Source organism: Eucyclogobius newberryi, unplaced genomic scaffold (assembly GCF_026437365.1).
Source record: "Eucyclogobius newberryi isolate DKJ021-1_F unplaced genomic scaffold, fEucNew1.0.hap1 SCAF_1, whole genome shotgun sequence".
Taxonomy (NCBI): Eukaryota; Metazoa; Chordata; class Actinopteri; order Gobiiformes; family Gobiidae; genus Eucyclogobius; species Eucyclogobius newberryi.
This window is the reverse complement of record NW_027315723.1, coordinates 21,303,167-21,316,900: the sequence shown is the minus strand read 5'-3', so window position 1 is coordinate 21,316,900 and position 13,734 is coordinate 21,303,167. Positions and strand designations below refer to the sequence as shown.

The following is a 13,734-nucleotide window of genomic DNA, read 5'->3' as shown; positions in this document are numbered from 1 at the left end:
TTTCCCAGATGGCGACGCACAGATGGCGGCGACTTGACTATATTCATGTAGCGTGGAGTTGACTGTGATTGGCAGAGAGCGTACGGCGTGCTAACTGGATGCGAGCGCGTTGGAGCTGCACAAGACGAAAGGCGAGTTCCTGGTCGTCTAAAACCTCTCAAAACGACATCACGATGTTCTGAGCGTTTTTTCTGATCCAAACTGCACTCGCCAGACCGGAACTGCCACGGGAGATCAAGCAAAGGAAGTACTAGGAAATACTGTATTTATGTATTTATATTTGTTTTATTGGCTGATTAAAGAGATTTACTCTCAAATTATCAGCTAAATAATAATAGTAAACTAGTAAAAACGTTTAACTTCAACTAAGTCGACCGATTAATCGACTAAACAACGAAAGGTCTTCAGCCCTAGAATGTGATGGTTACGTCACGTTCTCCAACGTGCCACACAACTAAGGCTGCGCTCACATTTGTCCTGGTTTAGTCCTGGTTTGGTCCTGGTTTGGTCCTTGTTTGGTCCTGGTTTGGTCCTTGTTTGGTCCTTGTTTGGTCCTTGTTTGGTCTTGGTTTGGTCCTGAAACTTTCACCACTTCAAAATTGGGACAAAACCAGGACTAAACCCAAAACTAACTAAACAAAACTAAATCAGGACTAGAACAGGACCAAACCAAGTCCACATCAAAACAAAAACTGGCCAAATTTAGGACCAAATAAGATATAAGATACAGTTGGAAACAAGCTAAACTACAGCTAATACTGGCACATTTACAGTTGATTAATGTGCACCGTCCCAGTTCAAATAAACTAATAATAATGATAATAATGATTTCAAAACCTTGTCCAACTGGATCACTGAAGTTGCATTGTCCAACCATAAAAAAGTTTATTTAAGCTCACATGACAAACGCTGTAACATTCCCTCCTCATTCTTCAGAAAGAGGTGTGTCGTTTAAAAGAAACCGACTCACGTTTAAAAGAAACCGACTCACGTTTAAAAGAAACCGACTCATGCCTGAAACACAACGCCATCATCTCATGTCAACGCTCTTCTATTTTTAGAGACACTAATAACAATGATTGATCACATCCTCTTGCAATTTATGGTTAGACAAAAAAGCTAGTTATTCATGGAAGATATGCATGGAAATACTTTTAAAATTGCTCTGCCACACCCACTTAACATTTTTTTTGCATATTCTGCACGTTGTGAACTCGATTGCGCCATCAATCACGCACTTTCTGAAACTTTTTTAACGACTGCGGTTGGACTTGTTGAAGAGCAGTGTCAATACTTTATTGTCTCCATTTTCTTATCTTTCTTTCTTCGAGAAGCCACATCAAAACACCATAAATCAACAATCAAATGACCAACCAGCAAAACCACCAGCCAGGAATGGGACCACAAGCGAACCAAAAAATATACCGTATTTTCCAGACTATAAGTTGCACCTTTTTTCATAGTTTTGGCCGGGGTGCGACTTATACTTATATTTATACTTATATACTTATACTCCGGAGCGACTTATATGTGATATTATTTGTTATTTTCACACTTGCAACTGCATTTCATACTCCAGTGCAACTTATATATGTGTTTTTTTCTTCTCTGTTATGCATTTTTTGGCTGGTGCGACTTATACTCCGGAAAATACGGTAACTTTATTCGAATATTTAAGGAGTTTAATGCTTCGTCCTCCGTGTTATTTCCATTTCATTCTTTCCTTCGCAAACAGTCACGTTTGTTCAGACGCAAACGGGCCGCGCGTTTCTCTGATTGGTTAATCCGCCCGTCAATCGCGCCCTTTGGAAATCTGACACGATTCCAGACCGAAACATATTTGTGTAAGTATTTTCAGGCAACAAAACCGCAGCGATAACGCAGAAAAAAAGTGTGAAAAGTTCAAATAAACTACAACATTGGCACATTCCAGGCGCTTTATCAGAATGTGAAATAGTTCACTTTCAAAAAACAATGCCAACTTCGGTCAAAAAGCCTGTACAGTCCCAAGAACGTCTGAGCAGCCTGTTTTTCACGGCCCGTTTACCATGCAGCGACGGCCTCTCGGATCACAGCCCTGTTTGGGCCGCGGCGGATCGAACACACAAACCCACCGAGCGCGCCACGTTTGAACAGACCCCGGCTTTCATCCTTCACAGTTCACATTCGGGGGAAAAAAACGCAGTCTGGGGGAGAAACCTGCTATTTGCGACTGTCTCCCAAAAAAACAACTTGTGTGTGTGTCGCGGCCTCAAGCGTCACCGCGGCGTCGCTCCACATCAGAGGGTTGACTCCCATTCGCCCTGTCAAAGCTCCAAAGTGACCGAGAGCCACAGAACCACAGTGATTATCCACGCTTTTTTTCACACTGGAGGCTGGGAAAGTGTCTTGCTCAAAGGGGAACGGGAATTGAACCGTCAAACTCTGGGTCAAACGTTCCAAATAGCGGCGCAACGTCCGATTTTAACCGTAAAGAAATAAGTTTAATAACGACAGAACGAGCCCGATTTGAAGCTACAAAACATCCATTTGCGTGAAAACAAAAAGAAAAAAAATTAGAAAAGTTCAAATAAACAACAACAACAACAACAACATTGGCACATTCCAGGCATTTTATCAAAACGTTGATTACCGTATTTTCCGGACTATAAGTCGCACCTTTTTTCATAGTTTTGGCCGGGCTGCGACTTATACTTATATTTATACTTCTATACCTATACTTCTATACTTATACTTAAAACTTATATGTGATATTATTTGTTATTTTCACACTTGTAACCACATTTCATACTCCAGTGCAACTTATATATGTTTTTTTCTTCTCTATTTTGCATTTTTTTTTGGCTTGTGCGACTTATACTCCGGAAAATACGGGGTATATAGTTCACTTTCAAAAAACCATGCCAACTTCGGTCAAAAAGAGGACAGTACAGTCCTAAACAGGTCTTTTTCGCGGCCCGTTTGCCGTGCAGCGACGGCCTCTGGGATCACAGCCCAGCGCGGACCCCCGGCCCGTTTGAACAGACCCCGGCTTTCATCCTTCACAGTTCATATTCGGAAAACCGCAATCTTGGGGAGAGAAACCTGCTATTTACGACTGTCTCAGAAAAAAAAGAAGGGAAAAAAAACGACTTCCAACTGTTTAGTGTGTGTGTGTCGCGGCCTCAAGTGTCACCGCGGCGTCGCTCCACATCAGAGGGTCGACTCCCATTCGCCCCGTCAAAGCTCCAAAGCGACCACGAGCCGCAGAACCACAGTGATTATCTTTCTAGAATCCATCAAAAAAAAGAAAAAGCACACACGCGAGGCCTTCGAGAATGACAATTACCAGGAGGAAGCGTGTTATTATTCTATCAGGAGACGAGCGGCGCAGGAGGTAAGTAAAGGCTGCGCCGCGGTGGATTCTGACTTCCAAAATGGCTCCGGTGCTTCTCGCGCTCTCACTGCAATTACGGCTAATTTGGAGGAACAAACTCGAGTGTCGTCTGCAAAAAAATGTCCCGCGTCTAGAACGACTTTCAAAGAGTAATGACTGCGACTCGATTCCGACATGTTTGCAGCTTTGTGTCAGTGAGAGGCTGAGCCGGTCACAGCTACAAGTGAAAACAGAGATAATATCGCAATTGTTTTATTTGATATTTGGGGATAATTAGAATATGGATTAAGGCTGCAATGGTTATTTAACTCATCGTGACTAGTCCAGAAATGATCGTCTTGCGATCGTTGTAATCATGACTAGAAAACACATTTGAAAAGAAATTCAAACGTGAAAAGATCAAGGATTGGACAGACATTGTATTGTATTAGAAAAATGTGAACAAAAAAATCACATTTGGACAACATTTTGAAACAGGTGTTTCAAAATGTGTTTTAGTTTCTATTGTTTTGTTGTCTTTTAATTCATATCTGTTATTCTCTCTGGTCTGGTTTTGTTTATTGTATATTTATGTTTTATTTATTTTTTCTTGTTCATTGAAAAAATAAAGAAATCTTGATTTTAAAAAAATATATATTAAAAAAAGACTACTGCGTTATTAAATCAAAATTTTACAAATAAAAAGAAACAATTTCTTATTTTTCATTAATAGTACACTTAACTTATATCTAAAATCTTTCATTTCAACCTTTAATAATGTGGTTAAAATGTCTTGATGTACAATAGAAATAATCATTTGAATAGTCGACTGATCAAAATAATTGTTAAAAGGCTGCAAAAAGCCACTTTTTTTTTTTAACTGCAGTGCTATATTTATACTTCTTAACATTCTGTATTCACACATTCACTTTCTGTGCATTACTTGAACCACAACAAACACAGACACATTTTCGCACATTTCTATATATATATATTGATATTTTTTGTGAATATCTCCCTACCCAAGCCACAATATCCTGCTTTTCTATTCAATTCAATTAAATCCATCCAGTCTCACAGACACTGGAGGCTGGGAAGGTGTCTTGCTCAAAGGTAACGTGACAAACTCTGGGTCAAACGTTCCAAATAGCAGCTCGACATCCGATCCAACCGTAAAGAAATACCTTTAAGAACGACAGAACAAGCCCGATTTGAAGCTATAAAACACCCATTTGTGTGGAAACAAATGCAATTTTGACTTGCTTTTCATGAACTGTCCGGACCAAACGACAACAACAACAACAACGACAACGACAACAAGAACAAGCAGCTCAGTCTCTTCTGTTATCTGGACAGGAAAACAAACTGACTTCCGTGAGACCGTCGTGTTGACAGACAGAGGGAAAATGGGCCTAATCCAGAAAGAATGAGTGAGGGAAGGAGGCGAGGGGGCAAGGACGGATAAGATTAATCTGCAAAGTTAATGAGTGCTTAGGAGGGGGAAGCCATTTAACCAGGGCACATTCGCTGTCATTATAAACAAGGAGTGAGAATAAAGAGCCAGAAAAAAACACTAGCGACAAAAACGGTGCACGAGAGTCAAAAAGGATTAATATGAATGACAAATATCAGACGGTGGATCGGGACAAATGTTTGGGACGAGGAGGGTGGAGAGGCGTGTGCGAAGGAGGGTCGGTTTCTGGAGCTTTACGGTGAAATTAAAGGTTAATTAAACGTAAATGGACTGCCAGAAGATGGACTCAAATCCTCAGACAATCGTAAATAACACAAACAATAACCGCAAACTCAAAAGGGTTGTAAAATGTGACGTTAACCTAAACTAAATTCATCCAAAATGTCCCACAATTGTTTTATGTTTGATGATTTGGCGGGAAAAGAAAGTATTTAGCGTAGGCGATGTTGACAACAATGAATGTCTCTTTTTAGGTTAATTTTTAGAATAAAAAAACGATAACGAGATTCAAACAATAATATGTCAATCCAATGGAAATGTGTAAAAACACGTCTTTAAACGTATCAAACAAATGCGAAATGTCGGGAAAATGAATCACAATTAGATCATCTCAAAGTTAACATCACTTTTTCTTATTTTTCCCTCCCTTTTTTTTTGAGGTTTAATTGTTTTAGTAGCAGATTATTGTGTTAACCGAAAAAACATACTGTTTTAAATTAAAAGAGAGTTTCAAGTGAAATAGATTTAACATTAGATTTTAAAATCAGCTCAAGGACTGTTTTTCTTAAATTTTAAAAAAATATTTCAAAAATGCAAATGCAAGATGAATATATTTCAGGATGAACAAAAACAAGCAGGTTCTCAGCCAACTCCTCACCAGAAATGATTTATTATTATATTTGATTAATTATTGTTATGTCTTTATATATTTATTTTTAATTCATTCATTATTAATTAAAGGAATAATGGAGTAATTTTTGGCCCAAATCTGAGTCTTATTTCCTCGTGGCGTGGACTGCCGATTAATCCTGCCACATATCAATCATAAAAAGCACCTACCGCTCACCTGCAGCCGCGTGCGGCTCGTCCCATGAGAGCAGCAAGGTTCTGCGTGTCTAAGCACATTGATCTGTCATAATATAGTTCCCTCATTGTACGGAAAAAGATTAAGACAGAGAAAGACAGTTCGAGCTGACTCAGAAGAGACGGAAATCTACAGGAGACGAGAGATGCGCACTTCCTCTTGAGTTCTCAAATCGGCGAAAAATCCTCCATTATTCCTTTAAAGCTTTTTTAATATAAAACACAAAACATGGAACAAATACAAAACACGACCAGAGAGCGAAACTATAATTAAAAAAAAATCCACTATAAACGATGCTCTCTCTATTTCAGTTTTGCAGATCTTCAATGCAATATTCAAGTTCTCTTTCTTTCTTTCGAGATGATCCACTTCTGCAGCAGCGTGGACAGATCACATGTTTGTGCAGCATGTTTTATTCATTGCACTCTGCGCTGCGCTTTACGCGTGCGCTACGCGGCTTTGTTTACACTTTTCATTTCAAACTCCACATGTGATGCAAACCCATGATTCAAACGACCACGACGACAGGCTGTGGGAAAAGTGGGACGACTGTTTGGGTTTAAATGTGCTTTAGTTTCTTTTGTTTTGTTGGGTGTCTTTTGAATTATGTCTGTTGTTGTTGTTGTTGTTGTTGTTGTTGTTGTTGTTGTTTCTCTCGTTTTGTTTAGTTTATTGTTTATTCATGCATTTCCCGTATTGAGTATAAAATGCAGTTGCAAGTGTGAAAATAACAAATAATATCACATATAAGTCGCTCCGGAGTATAAGTATATAAGTATACAAGTATAAGTATATAAGTATAAATATAAGTATAAGTCACACCCCGACCAAAACTATGAAAAAGGGTGCGACTTATAGTCCGGAAAATACGGGTATTTTCTCATCGTTCTTTAAGAAATTTGAAAAAATAAAATAAAAGAAGAAGAAGAATCAAATAATAGTAATCAAATAATAATTATACAATAATTATAAAAACAATAATAATAATAAATTATGAATAATAAAAAACAATAATAATAATAATAAAATAATAATCAAAACAATAATAATAATAACGAAAATAATAATAAAATAAAAAGGTTATGACAAAACCACTATGACCATGTGATTAGATAACATTTCACACCAACCAATCGATTCAATTTAACAAGCGTTGAACAGATGCTGTACATTTGAACGTTTGGGGTTGTTAAAAAAGTTCATGAAAATAAGAGAAAAAGACAAAACAATATCATCTGGAGCTGTGTCTTTTGTCCTAAAACACGACGTCATCGCTGTGTCTAATCTGAGAGGGATTTACACGAGTCTATGCGTCGGTCGCCCGGGTCCTCGGCGACATGCGCACTCCGGATTATGGATTATAAATATGGACGTTTGTTATTGTTGGACACGACACAGAGGAGCCACGGTCACGCCAAATCAGCAAATCTGAACCGGCCCAGTGCAGTTCTATTTTGGGTTTTAGAGATGTTTTCAGGGGAATCTTGGTGGACCGTAGCTTTAATTTACCAAAAAAGCAAATAAATACTGGGAAACTGATACTATGTTGGTTGGTGCTAAAATAACAAAATAATACATAATGTGTCTATTTTGCGTAACAAGTTTTCGTTCGCACTCGTCTTTGTAAACCGCTGCCAACTAAAGTATATGCCACTTTTAATCACCAAAACAGGGAATTTGTCCAAAAATGTTGCTTTTTCTTTCAACATTGCAGCACTGTCGTGAAATAAAGTCGTAAAATATACCAAAACACACTCAAAATAGACACGTTATGTGGTATTTTGTTATTTTACCACAACAACCAACATTTATTAGTGTTATTTCCAATTTTTATTTGTGATGTTTTTAGTGAAATCTTGGTCGACAGTAGCTTTAATTTACCAAAAAAGCAAATGAATATTGGGAAACTAATACTAATAAATGTTGGTTGGTGCTGATATATCAAAATACTACATAATGGGTCTATTTTGTGGGCTGCCATTACTGTGTTTTTGTGTATTCTATGAATTCGCTGTTTTGGTGATTCAAAGTGATGTCACATGGATGTTACAGTGTATTATATGTCAGATGCCCTCCCTGTCACGAGCAGCTACACATGGATTTGAATAAATTGGTGTTGAAAAATATTACATATGAGTCGTTTTCATGTATTTTAACGCACTATTTAATGAAGTTGCAATCGTTTTAAGTTGCCTATAAACATGATTTATGATAAACAGCATCTATTTTGATTTATGTTTATGTTTACATACAAATACTGATAAAAAAAGTATTAAGATGTGTCCGAAAAAACAAGACAAATTGAATATTATTAAGCAAATACAATAAATAAATACAGGGATCCAGATTACCGTATTTTCCGGACTATAAGTCGCACCAGCCAAAAAATACATAATAGAGAAGAAAAAAACATATAAGTTGCACTGGAGTATGAAATGCAAGTGTGAAAATAACAAATAATATAACTTATAAGTCGCTCCGGAATATAAGTATAAGTATAAATATAAGTCGCACCCCGGCCAAAACTATGAAAAAAGCTGCAATTTATAGTCCGGAAAATACGGTAATATTCCCAGTTCAAGTCAAATTAACTTCCTGTTTTGTCGTAGTAATTTAACTAAAAACAAATGCATCTTAGTCTCGGGTTACATTACGCTGAACTAACAAAACGGCAGACATTTAAAACATTGGTTGTCACGCCTGGCGCGCACCGGAGGCGAAAGCCAGACGAGTTATGATGACGACATCTCGACTTTCCCGGAGTGAACAAAACGCTGTGATGGAGACGAGACAGTGGTAGAACAGGTTGTGTCACGTGACGTCGTAAACACACAATGACTAAGAGCAAAAGGTTTTCTGTTACGAACAAAAAAAACTTTACGATTTACAGTACACTGCAAAAAAACAAAATCTACTTTGGTTGAAATTTGTTCTGTAGAAGTAAAGTCCTGTTTTAGAGGTGTTGTATTGGTTTAGTCCTATTTAGTTCTATCTAGTATAAACACTACATATATTATGTATTAATTATACTGACTCCAGATTAAGATAAAAAAAAGTACTTCAACACTAATAAAATAATCTAGTGGGGTCCATCCATCCATTTCCTACCGCTTGTTCCCTTTCGGGGTCGCGGGTGACTGGAGCCTATCCCAGTGATATCTAACCTATCTAGTGGGGTCAGTAAGTAAATCAAATACAGTTAGTTAAACAGATGTGAAATAAATTGCTTCAAAAGCAAATAGATTTTTTTTATATTTCAGACGTAATACCATATTTTCCGCACTATAAGGAGCACTTAAAAGCCTTTAATTTTCTCAAAAAACAACAATGTGCCTTATAATCCAGTGCGTTTTGTATATAGATTCATTCTGGTTGTGCTCACTGACCTCGAAGCGATTTTGTGTGGTACATGTTTTGTTTCGCTTATAGTCCGGTGCGCCTTATATATGAAAAATGATTGAAAATGGATCATTCATTGACAGTGCGCTTTATAGTGCGGAAAATACGGTAAATCCTCACTAAAATAGTACAAGACCGGGACTAAACCAGAACTAAATCAGTAACATAATAATCAGGAATAAATCAGCACTAAACAGGTCTTTATTCTTTTAAAATTAGTTTTAATGAGATTATTAATGCTTAATAAATTATTTATGCTTTTGTTTTTTGTTTAGTGATTTATATATTGTAATATGTTTTAAAAATAAGCGTTTTTTAAATTAATCACAAATACACATAAATGTGATGGATTGACTTCCCAAACCAGAACTAAACCAGGAACCTACAGTAGAAACAGACAGCAACCAGGAATAAATCAGGACTAGACAGAGACAAAACCTGCTTTAAACCAGTGCTAAATGAGTTGGGGCTTTTAAAATACATTTTTAAACAAATAAAGGGTGAAATATGATGACTGAAGGCTTTTAGATAGAGAAGCGCTACGGATTAAATGAATTGATAGTAAAAATCAGATTATAAAAGTTATTTTCGTATGTGTTTTAGAGTCTGTTTGGACCAGATTTCAATTACGATGACCAACATAAAACTGCAATTATATTTTTATAGTCGACTTGTCCAATCAGTTCTTCTTAAAGATCCTAAAATCCTAAAATTAGTGCTACATTTTAAAGAAAAACAGGAACATATCAAGGAATAAATCAGGACCAGATCAAGAGGTCCAAACTAGATCTACCGTATTTCCCGGACTATAAGCATTTGTTGGCTGGTGCTGGTGCGACTTATACTCCGGAAAATACGGTATTTGTTGAAATCTATAGAGTAGATTTTTGCTCATTTATAGTGTAGATTTTTGCAGTGTGTCATTGCTATCCCGTTACGAGGGGCAATTAGTCAGGCCGTCCCAGCTTCAAGTGTCAGATCGGAGTCAAAAGCCAATCATCCGCCAGGAGAAATCAGATAAGCGCTACGCCAGTGCTTTGTTCTCCTTTAATGACTCAGATCGATACTGAAGTAAATCATCTCCCCACTGCCCAAGCCCCGCCCCTTCAAAGCTGATTACAGGTGATTAATGAGAACGATTCAAAAAGCAGAGGACGTCACTTGTAATGCGATGCGATGGTGACGGGTTCAATTATTTATCCGGTAAAATGACAAGTGAGAGACAGAAGAGACTAATGGATTTGTGAGTCGAGACACAAAGGAAAGTGGGACGGTCCCAAACTCTGATAAATGTAGATCGTGGTAAACAATGAAGTTGAAGATGCTCATAAAGAACATGTTTTTCTCTCTTCGATCGATTGAGACGTCGTTTAAACGCGTTTAATTCGAGAAGCACAACTTTAAATAGTTTAGAACTTTTTTTTTAATATATATATATATATATATATATTTATTTATTTTTCCGAACATAAATAACAAAACATAAAAATAAATAAAATGAATAAAATTAAATGAAATAAATTAAAAAAAAACAGGCAGGACCAGAGAGAACACAAGATAAGTTAGGGAGTAAAGTTAGAAAATAAAGAGGTGGGCAATGTTATTGCCGTGCTCCCTCCTCAAAAGGTTGCATGCTCAGAAAATGTCTGTTTTCGCCTACATCCTGTCTCTGCCCACTGCACTTCACTCATTTGCCACTCTGGGTCGCACGTGTAAGGTTAAAAAATGTCAAAATAAAACAGAAAGGTAGGTTAAAAAGGTCACCAATGTCACTCTGCTGCTTGTTACAGCTTTGCAGTTTTGAATCAATGGTCCTGTTTCTATTGTTGAGCCATTTTAGATCAATGGTCCCGTTTAAAATGAACGAAATGTAAAATTATGATCTTTGTATGATGTATCTATGTTGTAGGTTAGTTTCATGCTACATACCTGAAAAAAGCATGAAATGTCTTCTTTAAAAAGTTAAAATTTCAACTTGGACCATTCAGAAAAGTGGTATTTTACAGATATATAATGAAACTTTTGATTATTAGTTATTTTTGCATTAAATATATTACTATCCTGTTCATTTAAAAAGTCTAAAAACAAAATATATTATTGTTCTGATTCAAAATCTTCTTAAAAGTCAGAAATGTGAATTTAATATTGATTTAGTTACAGTCTGAAGTTGTCTCGTCTCTTCATCTAATCACAGGAAACCACTTTGTGACTGGACCAGACAGAGTTTAAACAGTGTAATCTGGACAATGTGATGACAAAACGGCTAAAAAAAACAGACGACATCTGGACTTTTGTTTGTTTTAAAGATTGACGACGGACTGACAAACGTCCGAGACAAATCTATAGTGAAGATGAGTTTATTAAAAAGTATATCCAGCTTTAAACATCATGCCAAACATCAATATCCATCATCTGTAATATATTCACAAAAGGTTGAATCTGTCCTTTTGAGTATTTTCTGTTGAACATTTTATCTGTGTGACTGACGGATTAATTTAGAGTTTTAGAGAGTGACAATCACATACATTTAGTGCCAATGTTCTGTAACTGGAGGTGTGCAATATTGACAAAAATTAATATCTTGATAGTTTTCTTTGGCGTATATTCAGACGATATTATGTCAATCCAACAGAAATGTGTCAAAACACATCTTAAAACACATTAGTCGAGGTTTAAATATCAAACAAATGTGAAATGTCTGTCAAACTCATCACAGAAGTGCAGAAACTTTTTAACTTTTGTTGAAAGTTTACAACATCCATTTTTTCCAATGTATTTTTACATATGTGAAAATCATAGACAGAACTTCAGCAACGCATGATAAAACATGTATTCTTACCTGATGCGGCGCCTTAGGATACAGCGGCTCCGTGTGCTTCACAAACTTGGCTCCCGGCACCTGGACGCCGATTCGTTCTGTTTTGGTCATGGTTGAGAGGCTGTTGGAGCACTGGCTGTTGGAGCACTGGCTGTTGGAGCGCTGGCTGTTGGAGCGCTGGCTGTTGGAGCGCTGGCTGCTGGAGAGCTGACAGCTGTACTTCTGTGCTTGAGTGTGCGCGCTCAAGTGAGCGTGGCTGTAGCTTCTGCTTTGGGACGGGGCTCGCTGATGGGAGGGAGGCGGCCACTGGGTGCTGCTGCTGCCGCTCTGGACGGAGCCGTTGTGCCGTGTGACGGGGTAAAACTGGAGGTGGCCACGCTGCTCCTCCTCTGTCACAACACGGCCGTTTGACAACGCCATTGTGCTCTGGAATGAGGCCGCGAGAGAGAGAGAGAGAGAGAGAGAGAGAGAGAGAGAGAGAGAGAGAGAGAGAGAGAGAGAGAGAGAGAGAGAGAGAGAGAGAGAGAGAGAGAGAGAGAGAGAGAGAGAGAGAGAGAGAGAGAGAGAGAGAGAGAGAGAGAGACTACTGTAACACAATAGTACTAAAGTGCATTTATGGGAATATGTCATGATTGTGCCAGAGGTGAAAATATAGATACAAAAGATCTACTTGCGTAAAGGTGTTGCAGTACATTATTACAGTAATCTAGTTCAAACTGATTTTGAGAACTATTAAAGTATTGTGACAGGATTAAACCGGGACTAAACCAGGATTTAACCAGGACTAAACTAAGACTAAACCAGAACTAAAACAGGACTAAACTGGCACTAAATCAGGACTAAAATGGCACTAAACCAGGAGTAAAGCAGATCTAATCCAGGTCTAAACCAGGTCCAAACAATAACAAACCAGCACTAACCCTTGGCTGAACCAGCTCCTCAATAAGGACTAAACTAGTGTGTTTTCATGAATACACAGACAATGGTGGCCCCCAGAGTCTGGAAATAACAAGTGCAGAACATTGCCATAATAAAATTAGACTTTGTGGCTCATTGTATAAAGAGACATTTCTAAAAGTACTAAACTGCTCAGAAGACCGCTAAATGACATATTCATAACCCACAAATTGCATGAAATGAAATGATTCCTTAGTGCCACCGTAGTCCCAGCAGAATCCATGCGGAAACACTGAAACTAGAACTAAATCATAGATAAAAAAATAATGAAAACACAACAAGCCGTTCTAATGCTAAAGTGGATCCATGAGCATGAGACCAGAACTAATCATAATCAATACTGTCAGGAAACACTGTCTAGACTTCATTCACCGGACCACCTGACCGAGCACACATGTATCACATAACTATACTGAGACTATACTTGGACTATATTGAGACTATACTTGGACTATACTGAGACTATACTGAGACTATACTTAGACTATACTTGGACTATACTGAGACTATACTGAGACTATACTTAGACTATACTTAGACTATACTTGGACTATACTGAGACTATACTGAGACTATACTTAGACTATACTTAGACTATACTTAGATTATACTTAGACTATACTGAGACTATACTGAGACTATACTTA

At 37.5% G+C, this 13,734-nt stretch overlaps 1 protein-coding gene across 1 annotated transcript in view; it reads right to left on the bottom strand.

Moving 5' to 3' along the window:
- The window catches only part of mfsd2b (MFSD2 lysolipid transporter B, sphingolipid), a 56,028-nt gene extending 43,478 nt beyond the window's left edge, over positions 1-12,550 (bottom strand). The window contains exon 1 of the mRNA XM_072440134.1: positions 12,152-12,550. Within this exon, the coding sequence (XP_072296235.1) occupies positions 12,152-12,550 (399 nt within the window). The remainder of the gene's footprint in view (positions 1-12,151) is intronic.
- Between the last annotated feature and the right edge of the window lie 1,184 nt (positions 12,551-13,734).